General features: G+C 39.4%; 1 protein-coding gene and 2 long non-coding RNA genes across 4 annotated transcripts in view; 2 read left to right on the top strand and 1 right to left on the bottom strand.

Annotated features, from left to right (window-relative positions):
* The window catches only part of LOC138064831 (uncharacterized), a 60,072-nt gene extending 46,771 nt beyond the window's left edge, over positions 1 to 13,301 (top strand). Inside the window, exon 3 of the long non-coding RNA XR_011138091.1 lies at positions 10,313 to 13,301. This is a non-coding gene — a long non-coding RNA (uncharacterized lncRNA). The remainder of the gene's footprint in view (positions 1 to 10,312) is intronic.
* Positions 1 to 15,158, bottom strand: part of LOC138064832 (uncharacterized) — a 35,370-nt gene extending 20,212 nt beyond the window's left edge. Inside the window, exon 1 of the long non-coding RNA XR_011138093.1 lies at positions 15,067 to 15,158. This is a non-coding gene — a long non-coding RNA (uncharacterized lncRNA). The remainder of the gene's footprint in view (positions 1 to 15,066) is intronic.
* The window catches only part of BNC2 (basonuclin zinc finger protein 2), a 360,399-nt gene continuing 352,176 nt past the window's right edge, over positions 14,326 to 22,548 (top strand). For both annotated transcript variants that reach the window (XM_068928905.1, XM_068928904.1), the window contains exon 1: positions 14,326 to 15,511. In XM_068928905.1, coding sequence (XP_068785006.1) covers positions 15,509 to 15,511 — 3 coding nt within the window. In that variant the 5' untranslated portion in view covers positions 14,326 to 15,508. The remainder of the gene's footprint in view (positions 15,512 to 22,548) is intronic.

Raw genomic sequence — 22,548 nt, 5'->3', positions numbered from 1 at the left:
GTTCTCCCTATATAGTTTTTTCCTCTGATGTTTAGTGAGCATCTAAGTTCTGTGAATATAGCTTCCCTGAATAACAGGCTAAACGTTTCTCACTGTCTCCATGTGTGTTTTTTTTTTCTACATATAGGTTTCCCACAATCAGAGTCCTTAAAGCTGTCCAACCTGCTGTTCTCCCTGTCAGCATTAGTCTCAGCAGTTGAAGTATTTGCCTCTCAGTGTCCTGTCTGTGACTCCATCCTTGCCATGTGACAGTAGCGGCTGTCTTCCTGATGGGCTGCTTTTCTCTTCTTCATCCTGTTTGAGGCTGGCCACTTTTCTAACTTCAACTTTGATGAATTCTATCAGTATTTCCCTTCTCTTCCTAGCCAGTCACAATCTTTTGCTCTGCAGATTTTTCCCTCCCTCATGCTGAACTCCTCTATACCCAGATTCTTCCTTTAGTGTGGTTAACTGGTACTGTCCACAACATAGCTGGTACCTTCTCAGTATACGATATGAATGGTTTTCATAAAGGAAGGAAGGAGGTCCTGTAACAACATGCAAGGTTCATGACAAAACTCTGAGTTGCTGCGAAGCAGCGATGCTTTTTCACTGTTGGTCAAATCTGAATTAATCTAAAATAAATAGACCAAAACCTAAACAGTTGATGTAATTATTGATCAGAAGCTTTTTCCATTCCCAAATGTTAGAAAGGCATGCAATTTTTCATTTGCATTTGAATGTTTTTAGAAGCATTCCTGTAGGAAAGAGCATTCACACAGAAAATGAGAAACCATCTTAGAAAGAATGCATGTAAACATTGTGACCAGTATCATAATGTTTTCTTCAACTACACTATGCAACTGCTAGTGTTGTGCATGCTACTTCTCCAAAGCAAAATTGTTTGCTTGCTTTTCAGTAATTACTATGTTGCATTTAGTGTAGTTTTTCATGGTGTTAAAATCTTAAAGGAAATATTTCTTCCATGTATAGAACTAAATGACAATGAAATTTAACAACTCCAAAGATTGCTCCAAAGAAGCAAATGGAAGAAAGGTGTTTGGGGGCAGGCAAGTGAGATTATGATGCAAAATGATACCGTATAAAAACTGTATGACAAATTTGCAAGACAGCTGCACATACTCCCCAAATCAGGAAGGAAAATATGTGTCCATTGCATTGTGGAAAATGGTTAATATACTATACTGGAACTGGAGTGATTAAGACCTGCATTTTACTTGCAAAAATGACATAAGAAGAGAAAGCTAAGTATGAGTGACAGGAATGTGTATCACTGTTGTCCCTTCATGTTTACGTCATATGCAAGTTCTTGCATCTCTTTATTTGTTCTACATATTCAAAATTTTTTCTTTAATAGTGGACTTCACAGACTTTATTAGGTTGCTTTGCATCCTAATCTCCACTTGCCTGCCTTTGTTGCAAGCCATTAAATAGTTTTTGTATAGCTTACGTTTTTTGTTACACTTCTCACAATTGTATCTCTGCAATGTCTCAGCAATGTAATTTATACCTATAATCTACTGTGTTCTCTCAGCCTCTTCCTAGCAGCAAAAGAGCATACAATGGAGTGTTCTGGAATATTTCTGCAACTAGATAACCATTTACCCTGCTATATATTTAGACAAGATATAGCAAGGTCAAGAAACGCACTTTGTATTTGGAGCAGAAGTTGTAAGATTTGCACAGAACTCCACAGTCCTAAGAAAGCTTTGTTTCCTCTACAGATTAACTGTTTTCTTTTTGTCAAAAGCTGCACTATGCCAAAGGAGTATATTTAATGACCACTGTCTTCATCTCAGATTTTCAGCTGAGTGCACATCTCTATAATTCTTTAATTTGGAAACTTGTTATAACACCCATTTTACATAGGAGGAACCAAACCACAAAGAGGCTGTAACTTTGCCAAGGTCACACAAAAAGTTTAAGAAGGAAGATAGAATGGAACCCAGGTTTCCCAGGAATCCTGAGGGTACCCCACTAGATATTCCTCCTCTAGAGTAACTGCTGCTGGTATTTGCAGATTTGGTGTGTACTTCTAGTTGTGAACAACATCTTTGTTAAAATGTAAAACCAAATGAAATCTTAAAAAGTACTTTTGTTAATATAAAGAATTTATGATCTGTATAAGATGACAGCATCTTTGATCCAGAAAGTATGCTTGCTACTAAATGACATTCCAAGAAAACAAATATATTTACTGATGCAACATATGCTACATGAATTATTTTATGTGGAAAATGACAGTAGTAATTTATAAATTTCCCTGTCAAATTTTCTTGTTCTAAATACCATATCATTTTCTTTATTTTTAATGCATGAAGGAAATTCTGCTTCAGGATGAGGAAGAGAGAGTGAAAGATGAGGGGCTGGAGAGTTAAAAGAGAAGTAGCACTGAATGTTAGTAGTCTTTGGAGATTTTACTAACTCACATGCAGAACAGAGGAAGAAGTACAGTGAGCTGGAGAACACAGTTGTATATAGTTTATATAGTATATAGTCTATAGTGTATATAGTGTATGTAGTGTATATAGTGACTGGTGAAGTGGAAGTCAATGATTAGGTGATAAATTGGCAGAACTAGAAAAACAAGAGTACGCATTTAGTTACGATCAGAAGCATTACATCAGTACTGAAGGAAGAGTGTATCAGGATAAGCAGTTCTAAGGACTCATGAAAGAGATTATGCAGTAGCATGAAAAGCAAAAGTGACAAAAAAGAAGAGTACAGAAAAGGAACTGACTGAATCAGGTGAACTGTATCTAGGAGAACAGCTGTAATGTCATGTTACAAAGTACTGAAGATTGTCTGACTGGCGTCAAAAAGTACTCTTTTATTATTTGTTTATATACTATTAAACATCAATGTACTTTTCTGTATATGAATGATCTGCTAAGGTTATGTAAACTGTATTACCAGATAATATCAATATAAAGTTCTATAAAGTGTTTGAAAAGTCATTAACTACTTGCTCTTAGGATTATTAGTTGCTTCTGAATGAAGTGAAAGCAAATAATTTTTTTTTCTTCATATGGTGCATTTGACAGAATTTTGCATATGACCTATTTCCTTTTTTTTCTTTGCCCTTTTATTAATGTTAATGAGTGAAAGCAAAGAGAGAATTTTTTTAATAAACCAGGAAAAATATGATAACAAAAATATGTAGAGTCTGAAATTACTTTTAAACTGTAGAACAGGACTGGATCTCAACTTGTTTGTGGTCCCTTATACTAAAATAGTAATTTGTGTAAATCAAAGTAAACATCTCATATGTTTCCCACTGACATATGGATAAATAAAAAAAAGAAGTTTTGAATCTTGCCATTTATCTCAAGGCTACATTGCCTAAACAGCAGATAGAATCAGATAATAAATGGGCCTTCTCCACCCTTGCTGGAGACCTGTTTTTTCAAGCACACTCCCAAGCTTTTACCAAAAAAAAAATTATTATCTAGGGTATCCAAAATAAACTAGTCAGGGTCAGTAATAGCAGCTGTATAACTCTTTAATCATAACCATTTCCCTTCCTACTTCTCAGCATGGAAACCTTGTTGCCAGTAGAACTGATTTTAATGACAAACGATTGAGGGAAGTTCACAAACACATGAACATCAAAACACATTATTAGAGGAATGAAGTACATCCACTCCCTATCAAATGCTGCCTGAAGGGATTTTGCATTAAAACATAGGGTGAAATTATATAATGCTCTTAAGGTAACAATCAGATTTAATTTACAAATCCAAACATTCATTTGTGTTGGGTTTGTCTGTATTTTCTACGTGGCTTGAAACTGTCTTCATTCCTGAGGCTCCATAGTAATAAAGGGTATTGTAACCCATTTTAGATGCTGAAAAATCTTAAAGAGTCAAATTCTGTATCAGATGTCAGTACTGTCTGTATCAGAAAAATTAATGTATCCTGCTACATCTGTCAATGTATCTTCGGGTAGCCTGGATCTGAATGTTGTCTAATTCTGCCATTTGACTTTGACAAGAGCGCTTCTTTTGCTCTTGTTGCTTATCTAAATACATTTCTGTAAACAAATACTTTCCTACTCTAAACAGATGGTTCTGTAAGCAGTTTCGCTGATTTCTAATTTTGGCTGTGATGCGAGATGGATTTAGTAAATATCACACCAGAGAGATCTCGTATTTCATACTGTAATCACAACAGTATCTGAAAAGATTAACAAGAAGACAAAACAATCATCCTGCCCTCAGTCCAAAAATTATTGCTTCCTGAGAATACAGTGATTTAAGAAATCCCCAGTCTGGAAATGACTTAAGTATCACATGCTAATTCTAGGGCAGCCAAGTATCTTTACTGTGGTTAGCGCTCTGCAAGATAGTGCAAAAGACTTGAGCTTGACTCCCTGCTTTTGCATAGTAGATCAAACATGTAGTTCTTGTAGCACCTTTCATCCAAGGATCTCAGAAGATGCAGAGCAGGAAAAATAAAACATGTCAATATAAATTAGCAACAAGTTCCTAGTGTTGTGCTTTTAACCTGAAAACTAGGTTTTGATGTAAAATGAATGGTGATGATGGTGACCAGGAGACAGAAACCATGCAGCATCAACCCTGTATATGACAATCAGAAATATTTTATTTCATTTTAAACTGGCTTTGTGCAGCTTGTATTTTATTTTTAATTCATGGATTTGGCAAAGGTTGGGACTTAGATGAAATCTCAGGACTTCTCTATTCTCCCATTTTAAGAAAAAAATGCTATCCTGGCATCAGTGATTACATTTAGAACCTAAATTATTAGCCTAGCATTAATAATAATATCATAAAGTGATCTTAAGGATGGAAATGAGAACTGTTTTGGATAAGGCATGTACAGAGTGAAGTATTACGAAAGCCAGAGTAATCCATCATGTATTTGTTTTGATGCCTCTCTTACAAAGTGAGGTATTCTTAGCTCGTTGCAACCCAGATGAATAGCATTTTCCTCTGGAGTCTGAAAAAATGTATCCATTCGTATGCTTCTGTAACAGATTTCCTGAATAAATAACTCCTAACCCTATACATGCAGGACCAGATGTCTTTATGTTTCCTCTGCATAAAAGTAGCACTCTAATTAAAGATCATCCTTCCTCTTAAACGTAGGATTTCTTCTAGCTCCCATTTTCATCAACATCTCTTGCAAAGTACTATGTAAGAGTGTGCGTGTGTGTGTTTTAAAGGAAAAAGGCAGAACACAAAAAACCTGAAGAAATTATGAGGAAGTACTTTTTGTCTTTTAGGAGAAGTATGTGAAATGAATTGGAAGAATGCAGACAGTAACTCTCCAGCTTCCTTACAAAATGTGACTTGAACTGTATTTCCACCATTCTGTAAACCTTCAGAAAAAGAAAAATTCATAAAAAAAACATAGCCTATCCTATATTATTTAAAAAGGGCTGAAACAGGAAATAGCAATAATGTTATGGGAGGCACTGACAATAAAGCTTGGATTCATGTACTTCCCACACCACCAAAAAACCCACAGAACTTTAGCTGCTAGACATATGTATCTGAAGATTCAACTAACTCTGTGACCATTCAGTTATAGACTAATGAAGCTGATATTTCAAATTCAGATATTTTATTTTCTAGTCATGACATTGAACTGAAGATGCCAAACAATTGCGGCTGACATCTTGATTTTCTAGTAGTTGTTATATCTCTTATCTCCAAGCTTTTGGCATTGCTTCTTCAGTAGTAACATATTTATTTTGCTATCAGTGCAATACCCACTAATCGGCACTAAAGCATCAGGCAAAAGAATTCTTACTGCATTGCAATGATCTGTGATACAAAGTTGCTATCTTGCTCTGGAACGGGCTTTGAAGTTGTTTTTCAGAGCAGGACAGTCTTTTTAGTATGTGGCTTCTACTTTTTGGAGCAGCTATTGTAATACAGTTTTGAAGCTGCTGAATACTACAGCATTGTAAATGACGGTGTTCAGATTGCAAAGGCAATCATTCTCTTTCAGATTGATACCAACTTCTTTTACCTACGCAAATGAAACTTAAACGTCTTTTACTTGTGCAAAGTGTACTGGTTAGCAGAAGTCACAGGGCAGAGGATTTGTGCACATGCAAGTGTTTTAGCTGCACCAAGAAATCAGAAATAAAGGATCCAGTTAAAACGCTGACAGCATGATTTTATGAGGAGAAATTCAGTGGCCACAGACTCAGTGCCATTGTCCAAGAACAGCTAGCCTTTTTGTGACAGTATTTCACACTCAAGTTTCTTGCAGTCCTTCAAACAGTAACTTCCTTCATCTCCTTCTTACAGTCTTTCCCCTGTCCTCCACACACATAGATCTGCTTAACTGAGAGAAGTAATCTGTTATAGTAATAATAGGGTGGATTATATAAGAGTTTCTCTAATTTAAACATATTTGTAAATTAACTGTCATAGTAGAGTCACATTTTCTATCCTTGTAATCATATATAATGACTCTCTTGCCCCACTTAATTGACACTCATGAACTATGAGAGTTAAGAATGCTGAAAGATCCACATATTTGAATTCTGAACTGACTCTAAAACATTTTGAACATTTAAAAACAACCCTTTAGCCAACAGTTCATTATTTCCTTTTTTCTCCTTGTCCAGCCATATACACATGGAATGAATTCTTTTTATTCATTGTGTGTGTTTATACATATATGTTGTATACACACTTTTATATATATATTTTACACACACACACACACACACACACACACACACACACACACACACGCACGCACGCACACACACACACACACACACACACACACACACATACACATACACTTTTATATATATGTCTGTGTGAAGTCTGCTTAGTATTTTTAATTCAGAAAATACTGCTAGAACATCCAGGAGCTTTGAGACACTGGTCCAAGACGAACCCTTCGGATCTGAATTCAGATTAATTGACACTGAACTGTCAAAGAAGTGAAAGGGAGTTCAGAGTTCTACCTAGATAGTACTGTTAATTCCAAACTTTATTTGAATTATGATCCAGTGGCAGAAGTGTGTTGAGGAAAAAGTGCTTTAAGAAGAAAAATAGTTTTTGGACATTTTATTTCATCTCCTGCTTTCTCCAGGTTTCTCAGATCTTAATCAGTGGCTAGAGTAAAGTCTGCACCTCGTTTTTCAACGCCTACAGGTGCAAAGTGTGAAAGAAAAAAATACTAGTATATGTCCAAAATAAAGTATTTGTACTGAAGAACAGTAAGAGTACCCAACTAAATCTTTGGATATGAGGCTTAGAACTAGGCTGAACTTCAAACAAGACTCATTAAGCATCTGTAATTAGAGTAGGAGAATCTTCTGCTAGGAGAGGCCAAAATCGAAAAGCAGGCCTTTTGAAGGAAGTAAGAATCAGGTTCCCAACTCTTCTGCCTTCTTTTCTTGCTCTTGACATAAAGATCAAATGCTATTTTAATGTCTGAAGCAATTATAAAAGAAATAGTGAATGCATAAAGAAGTTATGATGCATGATGAACCATTACGCAAGACTTTTGAAAGCCAGTTTTAATGTTCTGTACTGTACTCAGGCTTGGTTGCCACATCCATCTTTAGTCTCCCTTTAAGCAACGTGTAAATAGCACAAGAACAATTCTGCAAAAATAGTGAAGACTTAGTATGTCTTTCAAGACTGGACATGAGAGTTTTGGTGATTTGCCATGCAATATTATATTTGACACTTGTTCTGTTGCTTTTAAGATACTGACCCACCCATCAGTATTAGCTGTGACTGGACATTTTATTTGTTAGATTAATTTATGAAAGAAAGGCTTAGTGCACAAAAGGTCATTGTAAGATACCATGATAAAGAAAGCAAAATTCCATCAATAATTCCAGTTCCAGGCTAAACTAGTTAAGCTGGATAAGGAAAAGGAGAGACTTGACCATAACGTGTACAACTAACTCTCCAAGGCAATCACTTTTGACCAGAGTAATATGAAAACAGATAGCAATGTACTAAGACAACTGAAAAATACAGATACTCACTGGGGGGAAATATTATGAAATGTTATAGGGATAATCTGAGGCGTATTCCAGAATGAATCTACAACACTAAAGGTAGCCTCTGACTAGCAATTATAAAGCCAAAAAAACCCACTGATTGACAGAAATTGGAAGTGAGATCAGGGGAAGAAGAAATTTTGATCTAGGAAGGTCTTTAACATCAAAGGGTCTACTCCTATTGCAGAAAGGGTGACCAGTCAACCAGCAAATAGCTCCAAAATACATGTTTTGACTTTCTTTACTACCTTGAGGAGGTAGCTGCAACTTCTTGCACCTTAATTCCTTCATCTATAAAGTGGGTTACAGAGTTTCGGTTCTTTCCTTATGTTTAAAACTTATCCATATCCCTGCCAAAAGTTGCTATAGAACTAGACGGTAATGTCTACTGCTAACACTTTTATAAATATATTCTTTAAAGTACTGGAAGCATGTTTGAGAACCTCTGCTGATACATCTAGGAAAGTCTGGGGTGAATCAAACTGTGTGGTAGCAATCTCTAAAAATGTATTAAAAGAGACTGAGTATATAGGATATTTTATAAAAAAAGAAAAAAAAAAGGATATGCAGCGAACAATCTTTTTCCATCTCCAAAAGATGCACTATATCTAGGAGGATCAAGCAGTAGTGAAGTGTTAGAAAGACTTGGAATCAGTTTCAATATTTTAGTGCAAAAGGAAAATGTAAACAGCTGCTCTTAAATGCATTTCCTGAATGATGAAAATGCATTTTGACTCAGAGAGCATACTCAAGGACCTGCAGTAATACCTGATATACTTTCACTTTTTTAAAGTTTGTTAACAAACACTGGCATTGCAAAGTTGGATATTCAGAAGTTAAGAAACACTATCATTAAGACCATCTATGCAACATTAATTCAGCCCTTTCATGTGATGAGTATGCAGTCTCTGAAATGATCACACACTGTTTCCTCACTGCAAGATCCTTCCTCATCCAGTACACAGAATGGGTTGTGTTCTTTAAATGAAAACGAGTGTCTGTATAATGAATGAGGCTTCTGTCTTAAGGTTTCTGCTTAATCTATTGCAGAACTTTGAAGGTGTGTGGTGAATGACACAGGAAGAGAAACACAGACCCATAGTTAAAGTAGCTGAAACGGCTGAGTGCCACCCTGGAGAATCAAGATTCTACCTGTCTCTGAGCTCCTCTGTGATCCTGGGCAGCTCACTTCAAACAAAATTTTTACAGTTGGTGACTAGTTTTTCATTTTTTGGCTCTGGTCCTCTTGGCCCTCAGCTAAATTAGATGAACTCCCTCAAAAATAGCAAAAAGCACATCCTTGACACCCTGGCTACCTCAGGCCAAATTTCAAGCTCCTGCTCTAAAATACTAGTTTCCCAAGGAAAGAATTACACCTGTTTAAAAATAAATGCAAAAGTATTCTTTGCTAATGTAATTCTTGAGAATGGCTGAAGTTCTTCCCAAAATGTCAGAATCTGACAGACCAACTAGCATAAAAAAATCAAAAGAAAACATAAATGTTCGGCAAGCCATAGATAACTGAAAAGAGGAAATTACAACAAATTCTAACAGGCAATATGGGCCTATCTTTTGTGTAAGCCATGCAACAAGCCAGGCTACCTATTTTATAGTAATATTCCGCATAGAAATAATGTAAGTGTCCTGAATATATGCCACAACCCTACTTCTGAATAAAATAACCAATTAAGAGTTCATAATCACAGAATCACAGAATCGTTTAGGTTGGAAGGGACCTCTGGAGATCATCTAGTCCAACCTCCCTGCTCAAGCAGGGTCCCCTAGAGCATATTGCCCAGGATCACATCCAGATGGGTTTTGAATATCTCCAGCGGAGGAGACTCCACTACCTCGCTGGGCAGCCTGTTCCAATGCTCTGTCACCCTCACAGTGAAGAAGTTTTTTCTCAGGTTCAGGTGGAACTCCCTGTGGTTCAGTTTGTGCCCATTGCCTCTTGTCCTGTTGCTGGGCACCACGGAGAAGAGGCTGGCCTCATCCTCTTGACACTCCCCCTTCAGATACTTATACTGGTATTGGTCTAAATTGGTATAATGGTATTGTTCTAAATTGTTCATGGCTTTCTTGTAAGAAATTGGATTGCTTTGCTCTTTCAAAGTTGTTGATTACAGAAAATAGAAGGTTTTATATCCAAAACTGGAATAATTTTTCTGTTGGAGATTTTTTTAAATGGAAAACGGGTTTTTCATATTTCAGTTACACCTTTCTTTGTACCTTCCCATCCTCTGGCTGATTAAAATATGAAAGATTTCAATTTTGATATGTTGTTATACTTCCTCACAGGGTTTTAGTGACCTATGATCCACCTCTGCTCTACTGCTTGGGCACATCATCTCAACTACATCTGCTGCCTTACAGCTTGGTCAGAAGATTCACATGAACCACAGATTCTTTCAACAAGAAGGAAGATCAAGATAGAAGAGAAATACCATATCTGGAGACTTCACAATTTAGATGATTTGTACTTCCATCCCCTCCTCAAGCTGCAGGTTCCTACTCAGACTGTATCTCCAAGTTACAATATATTAGTGCTCCAATCTGGAAGATCAAAATTAAGAGTGGAGAGAAATGTCCTTCTAACCAACTGTGCTCATGCTAATAAAGCTCAGATTAAGGACTGCTTAAAAATTCAGTGAGTATGTCAAAAAAGTAAAGGCATAGTTGCTACTAACTTTCCTCAGTAAATGTAGAGGGTTGTGGTCCCCTAGATACCTAGATGACTTCTGATAGGGAACAGCCTCTGAGAAGATACTATTAGTTATTACCTAACATCATTCATACCCATAAGAATAGCATTAACTGTGACCCTGAAGGAAGTAGCTAGAATGGTTATCTTCCCGATTATAAATGTGTGGCTTTAGTTTGAAAACTTCATTCTGGCCTCGACCTACAGAGTGGGCTGTTTTGGGATGGCCCAGCTAGGAAAGACAGGGAAGGGTGATGATGACCCACAGTCAAGTGAGCAAGTGGTGGACGAGATTAGCACACAAATGATGCAGGATGATGCGAAAAAGAGACCTCAAAATCAACAAAACAGGGCAAAAGGGAGTCCACTGTAAGCGTATGCACAAAAACAAAGAAGTATCAAAAGCACAGCATTATGGGGAAAGCTCTCATACTTCTTCTGGGAAATCAGCAGAACCGGGTGCTTCTCTGAAGTGCCTGTATACTAACACATGCAGTATGGGCAACAAATAGGAGAAATTGAAGGTCTATGTGTAGTTGCAGGGCTATGATCCTTTACAGTGGTTACACTCGGTTTTGAGGGAAATCTACAGTGAAAACAGAGTGTATGCGGTAGATATTCCTATTAGTGAAGCTGAAATTTTAAGACATACTCTTCCCTTCACTAACACATATCATTAATCTAAAAAGCAAGGACAAGTTTAGGCTTTGATTTTACTCTCTGAAACTTTACCTACAATCTCCAAAATATAGGATAATTAACACACACTGAGAAGTCATGAGACAGTCCTATGACATAGCATCGGTCTTTACATTCTCTGCATTTTGAGATACTCCCTGAACTACAAGTAAAAATATTTTGTCATTTCCTACAGTATATATGATGTGTGCTGAACTCACAGACAGCAGAGCAATATAAAAGGAGGGGAGGGGGGCAACCCCCCCGCCCCCCCCCCCCCCAGTGCAAGTGGATGGTATAGAATTTTAACTAGAGCCATGTTTTCCTAGGAATATGTGACTGTAGAATATATCTCAGAATATATCACATGGCAATTTTGAAAGTAAGAACTGAATGTAAATTTAAAATACTGTTGTCTATGGGACTGAAAGTATGATTCTGAAGATGCAGACTTTCTGAACAGCTTGGTTCTTGTTCAGTCTGAAGTCTAATGATGATGTATATTAAAATGCCACCAGCTAGCTATTTTGCTGGTCTTTTAAGCAGAAATGTCTTATTACACAATGTTTATCATGTAATCCCATTCTGCCAACCCAAGTATCAGAACTCCCAACAGCCAGCTTGCCTCCAGCTATTTTACCTCCTCAGCAGCTTTCAAGATGCTGGCGATACAAAAGCCACTGGCTTATTGACAGGTGGAGAAAAAAAAGGGAGATTTAAAAAAGCTGCACTACATTTCAAGCAAAGTAACAAAGGAATTATTTACTACAGGAAATATTATTAGTATTCACATGCAATACCTTAAAATCTTTTAAAATAAAGTGACTGGAAGCTATTATTTTGTAACACTTAAAAGCTGCTTTATCTGAATTGACTGATCAGAATCGAAATTTTAGATCGAAATTTTTAGTGTGTGATCTAAGTCATTTTCACTGTAATCTAAGTTATTTTCACTGTTTTAACAAATACGCGTGTATCTCCTACAAATGTCTAGCCCGAGTGAAACGAAACTCACTTTTCCGAAGTGTTAAGGAAAATTGGTTTTAAGTGTAGCTGTTTGCCTGCCTGCCTGCTGTAAGCCTTTGCCTTCACAAGGCTGTAACTCTTCATAGCCTTGATTTACCTCTGTGAGAAAAAGCACAGTAAAAATTTGGCTGGTAATAGGCATGGAATATCTGTATTGTAGCAGGTGATCATGCCTCTTGCAAGCTAAAGTTAGTACATTTTATTTGTAATCTGAATCAAGGGGGTCTGGAACCTCCATGTGAAGACACATGCATGTACACTTGTCAAGACTTTAGCCACTAGGGGGCTGTGTGAACACAATTTTTTTGCAAGTTCTTGGCCCTTCATTGGTTCAAAAGGGCAAATGTGTTTTTATGTGAAATAAAATGTGACTCTGAAATAATTAACTAGGTTTTTCTTATCTCTCCCCTTTGACAGAAAATGCGTCAGGTCATGGCTTAATTAGTCCTGTGAAATTTTAGAAAGACCCTAAATTACTCAAAATCTTATTTGGACATGGTACATAAAAAATGCAAAATCCTTTTGAATCGTTGTCAGAGCCTGGAACATGCTCTCTACAGCTCAAGGATCGAAACTAATCCTGATGAAGTGTGGACTCTGCAAATCCTGTCCATAAGCTGATCTGTGTTATGCCTAATGACGGTATCTGACTAATACCTAGAAAACAAAATGAAAGTTCCATAGAAAAGCAGATAACCTTGAGATATATCTCATTTAAGTGTATTTTATATTTCACAGTTTCTGTGAAAATCTGGTTTTGGTAGTAATAGTTACCCTTCCCTCTTCTGATAGACATAGGACATTTGTAAATAGAGACAATAAAATCTGGTAAAAAAACCTGGTAACTTGGTAATTCACAGGGACATGCATTACATCAAGAGTTTGTTAAGATTTTGGCCCATAGCAGATCCAGGTAAAAGCAAAAGCTGCAAATACCTGTCTAGTTCATACAGATGACCTATCTCCGTCCCATCTCCTTTTTTGTTAAGTGCCTGCTGGGTCACCAGTGTGTCCAGTTACATCAATTGAGGGCAGGAGGAAAAACGTCCTAATAGCGAACACTTGTCTGTTAAGTCGTTGGAACACACAGCTGTGCTTTCATTTCAGAAAGTTCTCTTACTGCGTATTTTTTTGGTCTCGTCCCTATCTTATTGTAGGTATGCAAACAACTCAAGAAGGCGGGGGGCGGGGGGTGTGTGTGCAATTTTGAGATCATCAGCGACTCTCAACCTCAGTGCCTTCACAAGCAGGAGACAGCGGCGGCTGCGGTACGACACGACGGACTTCTGAGGCGCTTGGTGTCAGCCACCCTCCGCAAGCCGTACCCGGCCACAGGAGGGGAGAAGGCTTTAAATCGCCTGAAAAACCGAACAGGCGATTTAATCACCGGCCTGCGGCAACGTTTCGCCGGTGGAGGCCGAGGGGGGCCGGGGAGGGGGGCTGCCAGTGCGCGTTACTCCTCCAGCGGAGAGCCCGGCCGGGCAGAAAGTTCGCGGGCGCGACGCGGGGAATAACGGCGAGGCGCTCGCGCTGGCGGGCGCGCGCGCCTTGCCCGGCCGTTAGGCAGTGCCGCGAGGCGGGCGGCGCGCGTGTGGCGAGGCAGGGCGCGGAGCGGCGGGGCGCGGGGCGGCGCTCCCCTCCCCTCCCCTCCCCCCCCGCCCCCCGCCCCCTCAGGGCGCGCGCGGCGGCGGCGGCCGTTGTGTGCCTGCGCGCCCCGCGCCGCGGCCCCGGCATCGCCGGGGCAGGGTTTCGCTCGCCTTGGCTCCGTGTCGCACACAGATGTGACTCTTGTCTGTTCCCTGCAAACGTACAACCGTGACGGCTCACCTCCTCCCCCCCCTTCCCTCCTCCTTCCACACCCCCCCCACAAAAAAAAAAAAAACCACCCTTTTACAAAAATTTCCTCAGATCCCACATCGAGCAGCAGCCGCCGCAGCAGAGCCCCGGGAGCTGATGGAGCAAGGGGTGGGGAGCGGGGAACCGGCAACCACAAGCCAAAACTTTACAGCCGCCTAACTTTTCGCTTCTCTTCTAACGCTTTTCCCTCAGGCTCTCCCCTCTCTATCCTTGCTGCTCCCCCCCCCCAAACCACCCCGGGTTACGTTTGATTTTCCGCCGTTTCGCTCCCCTCTCTCTGCCCTCCCTCCACCCTGCTCCTCGCCTCCTTCTCGCTCGCTCGCTCGCTCCAGCGGCGCCCGGAGCTGATAAGGAAGAGGAGAAGCAGCAGGAGAGACGGCAGCCGCTGCGAGGAGGAACCGGCCAGAGGAGCGGGAAGGGGCAAGGAAGGGGGAAGAGGGCCGAGAGAGGCAGCGAGCGGCCGCCGGCCCCGCACCGCGCCCGCCGCCGCCGCCGCCCTCGCCGCAAAGTTGGCGGCGGCCGCTCGGCGTTTTTGACAGCTGGGCGCAGGCGGCCTCTGCCCGGTCCCCCGTCTGGCACCAGAAAGTTTTGGGGGGAGAGGGAGGGACGGAGCGGAGGGGGCTGTTTTTTCTTCCCCCCCCCCACCCTTTCCCTTTTTTTCTCTGCCTGCCTGTCCCGAGCAATAAAAAGCGGCGTGGGGGTTACGAGGAAGCCGCGCTGCCCTTCCAGACCCGCTGGCAACCTCCCCTTCCCCTTTCCCGACCAAACAACCCAACAACAACAAACCAACCTGTGGAGGCTCTGACCCGAACCTGGGTCCCTCCTCCCATCACTTCCAGCTCTCCCCTGAAAGCTCTTTCTCTTTCTTTCTCTCTGCTGCTCGGGCTGAACTTTGGGGGCTGAAGTTTTGGAAGAGCCTGAGAGAGAGAGAGGAGAGGGGCGGGGGGGGGGGGGAAGAGGGAGGCTCTGCCTGCTGCCGCTGCAGCGTTATTTTTGTTTTTGAAGTCTCTCTTAGTCTTTTTTTAGTTCGAATCACCTGAAGGTGCGCGGGTGAGGAAAAGAGAGAGGAAAGTGGGGAGGAAGAAGGGGGGGGGGGGGGAGAAGCGAGAGAGAGGGAGAGAGAGGAGGAAGGAGAGAGGCGCTGAGAGCCCAGAGGCAAAGGAAGGGTGCAGGCACTGCCGCTGAGAGGAGATCGAGAGACAGGGGGTGCACTTGACAACCAGCATGCAGAGATGGTAAGAAGTTTCCAGCAGCCTTTCGTGTTTTCCTTCTAGCCTTTACTTCGGTTTGATTTGATTAATAAATTGTGCAGTAACACAAGCAGCCCTGCTCGCTTATCCGGTGTGTTTCAGCCTTCAAATAAACACGCAGCCGGGCAAGGAGAAGGAGGAGGATAATAAATAAATAAATCAGTCCTGTGCTGTTTGGATTGGGGGAAAATAAAATGACGGAGAGGCTGTGCTAAACTTTCAGCGAGTTTGGGGGGTTGAAATGGGATGGCCACATGCGTTTTACCGCCTCCTTCCCTCCGCTAAAGATGAGGGGCTAGTTTTAAAAAGTGTGTGTGTGGAGGGAGGGAGCGAGGAGGTGGAGTGGGGGTGAATTGGACATACGGTGGTCTAATCTTTATTTGGACACCACCTTCTGCTCGGAAATGAGTAAGGTTTGCACACAATGCAAAGGTAACCTTTGAGAGCGGGGGAAGGAGCTGTGTGTTCGCGTGTGAAACAGCGCCCGAGGCAGGGAGACAAACGTGTAAATCCACCTTCCCGCAGTAACTCTTTGCTTTTTCTCGTGCATGTGCTTGCAGTTTGCACCTCTCCCATCAGCGATTGTTAACAGGACTTGCAGGGCTCTGTTGATGCGCTGACTGTAAAAGGCATGGGGGGGGGGAGCCCACCAAAAAACAACTTTAAGCAAGTTTTTGCTGGGTATTTCATGTGCTGTGCAAATGTACGTCTCCTTTACAGCCGGGTTTTTGCAAAGCAAGCTTCGGGCTTTCACGACCTCTTAATTTAAAAATTAAAAATCGAAGTGACTGAGGAACTCGTTTGGCTGAAGTCCTCTTGTCTGGGCTTTGATGTGAAGATAGGTTAAACAGCTGCACAGAGCAAGCACGTTTAAAGAGCCATGACTACACTTACATGCATAACGATAGCCGCTGGTATTAACAAGTAGACTGAGTTCAGTTAGTGATGAACGGCAATCATCCCATATCCAATGAAGCAGGATATTTTGAATTGCTGTTTGGCCACTGCCTTGCTTTCAGTCTGCTTTTCTCACCTCACTTCAGCGTTGTGATACGTTTGTCTTGTGTGCCATGCCTATCCATATGCACACACACGCACAATATATATGCATATATGTGTATGTGTGTATGTATATATTGCACTCAAACCGTAGTGTATGTCTGTGTATGAATGAAGGAAGAGCTTGAGATGGAGGGTTGGTTTTTTTCCCTCCTTTCCCTAACATGACATGTCTTGTTTCAGTGATCAAAGCCACAATTGGAGTGTAGGAGATGCAACTGTCAAATGCAGGCAACAATAAAAAAAGAAAAAGGGGGGGAGGCTTGGGAGGGGGAAAAAGCAGCATGTGCCCAGGACTGTGGTTACAGTAACGCTGACAGAAATTAAAGTGGTTTTGAAAGCAGCATGCGATTTATGATGGTTCCCATTTACCCTAGAGTCAAGCTGTTGTAAAATTGATGCACAAAAGACATCATGCAATAATCCGGTGTACCCAGGATTAAAGTGGCAATGAGTGTCTTTTTCGTGTGTGTATCTGGTCAACAGTTAAAATGATTTGAAGCTATTTTTAAGTAAGAAGTCAAAACCAGGATATTGCATATTTCTCTTCTTAAACTGTGTGTTAGCTGGGCATAGCAGTTGTTGAAATGTTTTTAGATAGGAGTGGGCTTTTATTTCTTATTACATTATTATCTATCTCCTCTCTGTATTATCACCCATCTCCATAGACAGGAATTACTTTTAAAACCAGGTAGTGTTTTTGTCACAGTTTCACAGTGCAACTGCTCACACAGTTTAATTATTGAGTTCATTTCAGATAGTAATATTTAATAAGCCTGATCAGCAGATCTGCACAAGAATACCAAGTTCCTATAAAAGTATGTGGAACTTTCCTTGCCCTTAAAAATTGCAGGAATTTTTAATCTGAAATGTAATGGGGCATATGAGCTCTCTGATACGTTGTAGTTTCATTTTAAGCTGTCCAGTATAAATGAACCATCTAGCTGTATGTATGTTCTGCTTTAAATTCCTAAAGCGCATGAAATTTAAAATTTACTTACTAAATATTTGAAAAGATCCATCTTTACCTGATCCAGCTGCAGAAAAATGTAAATGTAAACTGTACGCTAATTTGTTATGAGCAAAGTTTGAAACTTCTTTTAAGACTGGAGAATATGAAACTGTTCCATAAGCTCACTTCTTATATATTACAATATTACTTTGTAAAAATATAATACTGTAACATTTTAGGGGAACAAATGTAGCAGATACGTATTTTTATGCACATTGAATTTTTATTCTTGAGGTGTATGTGAAAGATGGGTATGTGATTGCATTAAACAAAGTAAAGGATCAGACAAAAGCAGAGGTGACGATTGCTTTATTAAAATGTAAGTGTTACAGTTTGAATTTTCTATTGAGTTTTGAGTTCAGTGCTTTACATAACATTTTGTCCTAATCTTGCTTGCTGTCAGAGATGTTTCATGGTTGTGCAATTGCTGTAGTCAAGAATGCCAATTTGCATTCCAGGAGTGTCATTTGATTACTTTTATCTGCACAGCTCCAAGACCAGCCCAGACCTCTCATTTCATCTTGCCATGTCACGAGTCAGTGCTGTGTCGTCTTTTCAAAAATCTGCCTGATTTAGACAAGAAAGAAAAGTACTTTCATGTTTCAGCCGCAGTCCCCTGCTAACTTGTCAGCAGCAGGATATGATTCACTTGGGCCCAGAAGAATGGTACAGAGACGAGGGTTAGGCGGTTCAATAAGCCCATGGACAGGTAGTGTGTGACGTCCCAAGAGAGCTTAAGTTAATGAAGAACAGGTCTGCGTAGTTCTTCACACTCTGACCTGGTGCTATCCCCACAGTTTTCTCATTTGATCTTTCCCAGCAAATTGATCTTTTCTAGTATTTTTTTGCCTTCCAAGTTAGTCCTTGTGGGACTGAAATTAGCAGAGCAACTTAAGTTGGATAATACAGCTGTTCAGAAAAGAAGAAATTGGACACTAGCTCATAAAGGGGGGAGGGGAGAGTAAGCTACTCTTACTGTTGTTGTTACTGAGGGTTTTTTTTGTTTTGTTTTATTTTAGAAGGCTTCAAAATAGCCGTATTACTTTGGATGTTCACTTAACTTTCTTCTTTATAATTTGTCTGGATGGTCCATTGCACACTGTATTAAATGCGTATCCTTTAAATAAAACAAACATGCTTGCAGCGTAGACTGCAGGTTTGCTTTGGTATTTGTCAGTTGAACTTGCTTGTTAGAAATGATTTGCTAGTCTGTAATGAGGCTTTTACAGTTGTCGTAAGACATTTTAAATATCAATTGCACATGCCAACTACATTATTTATAGCCTGCTAAATAACTGTAATTCCATAGTATCCAATACTGAAACGCAGAGGAGATTAAACAATAAAAGCCATTACAAATGGTATGTGTAAATATTATGGTAGGTGAAAATACAGTCAGTAAATTACCACTGGCATTACTAGTTTTCTGGAATACTGGTGTACACAAACAAATTGGTTTTGAACTAAGATGCGCTCTATTTGAATGGGTTCTAAAATAAGGTTATGGTATTACCTATCATTATTTCTTTTATTTTACACTTTGTAATTGAAAAGCAGAATGTATGTGTGTGTGCGTGCGTGCGCGCGTGTGTCTGTGTGTGTGTATAAGTGTATGTTTAAATACAGAGATGGCTGGCTTGTCAAACAATATAAGATTTCAAGCTAGATTTTGGTAAATAAAGTGTAAGTTGGAAATGATTAAGAGGGTCTTTAGTTTGCTGCACAATAATAAGCAATATTTAGCTTTCTATATTTCGTGGCAGATGTTTTCACATATTACCCATGTCCTTGCAAGTTGCAGAATTGAAAACACTGTTGAATGAAAACAAGAACACTTATTATGTACTGCTCTCAGTCTCTCTAAGTATGGCTTTTGAAAATGGGAGCTGTAAAGGATCATTGGTCATCTAGCTCTGCAGAGCTAGAGGGAGCTTCATGATTTTATTAGATGTACCTAAGGTAAAAAAGGGGGAAAATATTCTCAATAAGGGAATGGTGATTACTAACTTCTTTTCAGAGCCAAAGATCTAGCATTTAGACTTTGAGAAGGCTTATTGTATATTAGATATTCACACATTTAAGTGCGATTTGCAGCTGACTACAGATCTCAGCAATTTCAAATAAAACAAAAATGTCCAAAACCAAAGTAATGACATTAAAACAACTCCACCTAAAATGTTTGAAAACTGATTATGTTTTAAATAAAAACAGAATTTGATTTTTTTTCCAGAGACGGGTGTTTCTGATAGAGTCCTTTTTCCTTTTGCACATTGGACACTATCACCAGAAGTTGAAGTCTTTTTTTCACTGAGTGTTTTTTGGTGAAAGACTTCTGATTTTCAGTCTGTGGGTCGGCATGGTTGTTTTGGTTTAATGAAAACTGTTAATATGTGTTGGGAAGAAATTGTGCATGCCTGGAAATACAAAGAGCTCCCCGTAAGTTATAAAACACAAGTAGAATATATCTGTCATTTTGGAAATATGGATTACTTCCTAATCTGTTCAGGAATTCTTGCTTCATTTAGAGAAACAGTGTTTAAGATGGCTTAATAAAAACCTTTTGTTTAAACTTCATATTCTGTGTCAGTTTCATCCCACCTAAATTCTGACATATTTTTTCCAAAAATTCATTGATCATCGTTGCTGCTTAATAGTTATATGGTAGCTTTTACAAGCTTTACTTTAGACAAACTTATTTACCATTTAAGTAAATGATATAATCCAGTGAGATAAACTGCCAGATTTGTCTCCTTTATCTCTTGTACAGTAGCTCTCATTATGTTCCTTGCTAGTAAAAGCCTTTATTTGTTGATTATTAGAATCTTAGTATACTCAAGAGTTCTGCTGTAATTTAATGTGGTTGTTCAAAGAGGTTCTCTCATTTTAGAATCTTTTCATAGTACACTCACCACATGTTATAAATATGTATATTTTATACTCTAGATACATAGGCAGACAAATACTTTTTTCTTATTCCAGGTAAATCAAGGTTATTGAGGGAGGATTCTTTTCGTCTGTCAAGTCTATTTCAGTACTTCTCTGTTGGAATACTTTAAGTAACAAACCACAACTTCAGATAACTTAATCAGATTTGTTTCTGATTTGTTACTTTAGAGAATTCTTTTTGTTTCTTTTTTTTTGTCGCCCTGTGTTCATGTATTTTTTCATAGAGTTAGAATATTCTGCTATTTACTTAAATTAGTTTCATTAGAAAAGGATAAAAAGCTAGAAATATTCTAAAAGATATAAGAGATTGCAATTATTTTTTAATCATTAAAAATAGAACATCTGTAATGCTGATTCATAAATCACGAGAAAAAAGAAGTCAAAATGCATTAACTAACCGTTAAAAAGTTTTTAAGTCACCATGAGCTGATGCACTGTCTGGAAGTTTAGCTGTGTTTTTGCAAAGTATTACAATTGCTTAGGTCTACAGTTATGCTGCATATAAAACGTCAGAAACTAGGCCTGTTAGAATTCTTTGGCTGCGGAGAAAGAAAGTTTCAGAGAGTATACAATGCATATTGTGAACAGTTATCAGCTGTAAATGAAGCTGAGTGTATGTGCAACACCCATCATACTGTCAGTTGGAATCATACTGATTTAGTGTTGCAGCTTTATCATATTTGTCAAATACGTATTAGTTTGAGACTTCTGATTTGTATTTTTAGGCAATGCTTTTTAAAGTTCAGTACAAAGATGTAACAGCAAACAAAAAACATTTTTCCCTTATTGTGACCTGACATTTGCCAAAGTGCCCCATGCTGAAATTTCTTTTCAGTATCTTTTTTTCTTCCAAAGCCAGACATGTACCCAGACACAAAAGCCTCTGTGTATAGCAAGCTGTTTTAAATATTGTGACTCGACGATGTGCTGTCCTTTCTCTGCTTGAGCCAAGGATCTCTGCTCAGTGTCTGTGGATTACCAAGCCCCTTCTTTATTGTACCTCTTGTCAGCTATTCCTATTCATTTAACCTTTCATTAGTGTCTGTGCAGCTTCACTGTCTGGAAAGGCAAGGAAAAACCTAAAGGCCTACTGTCACAGTTATTAGATTTCTCGGTTACATCCCAGCAACCATAAAGGAGTAAGAGTCAACACTATTGTCATGCATGCTGCTATCCTGGGGTGCAACTCTTCTGTGCGTGTCAAGGACATGTGCCACATGTTGATAATGCATCCCAGGGATAAATGCACAACATGGGGGATAGACCAAGGCTGGCACTAATGAGCTTTGTAGGAGTTATTGCAAAGACAAACAGTTGTGAAGGAATTTTGCTTAAAAGGCCAAAGAGATGGTCTTAATGTTAAATGTTGCCAAGGCTTGCTTGTGAGGTACTTGTCAATCACATTAGTTTCATTTAAGTTGCGTTTACAAGGGAAAAAAATATTTTCTATGACTGAGAAATGTATTGACTTTCTTTTTTAAGCTGTCAGTGATAATGTGTATTTGAAGTAGCTCTCCAAAATATTCTGTAAGACTGTTTCTTTCTATTTTATCGTTTTTTGGCTGAGATCAAAAACTGTAACCCACACAAATTACTTGAAAAATTCTACAGGTAGGCTTTACAATATATTTAAGAATATTCCTGTTAGGAAAGCTCCAGATTAACTCTAGATATTGTAAAAGCATTTACATTATTGGTCTTCTCTGAGCAATAAATTTAGCTGAGAACGTTTAGGTGCATCTAAGTAGTTTGTCCTACCCTTGGCACCCTAAACAATATGAAAAGCTGTGATTACTAATTATGGGACTGATTCGTCACTCTGCTGAGGCACTTCTTCCATTTAGTCCAGTGGAATAGAGATTCACATACATTTTCCTTTTGAAGTTCCTATGAGGCCTGTCTTATATACCGTATTTAGCAAATCAAATTGAACCCTGAGCTTTGAGTTTCTCCTGTCGAAAAAGTAGATGCTTTTTCCTGATCTCTCTGTGGTTGGCCTCTTAGA

This window comes from Struthio camelus, chromosome Z (genome assembly GCF_040807025.1).
Source record: "Struthio camelus isolate bStrCam1 chromosome Z, bStrCam1.hap1, whole genome shotgun sequence".
NCBI classification, from domain to species: domain Eukaryota; kingdom Metazoa; phylum Chordata; class Aves; order Struthioniformes; family Struthionidae; genus Struthio; species Struthio camelus.
This window is presented reverse-complemented; position numbering and strand designations above follow the sequence as displayed.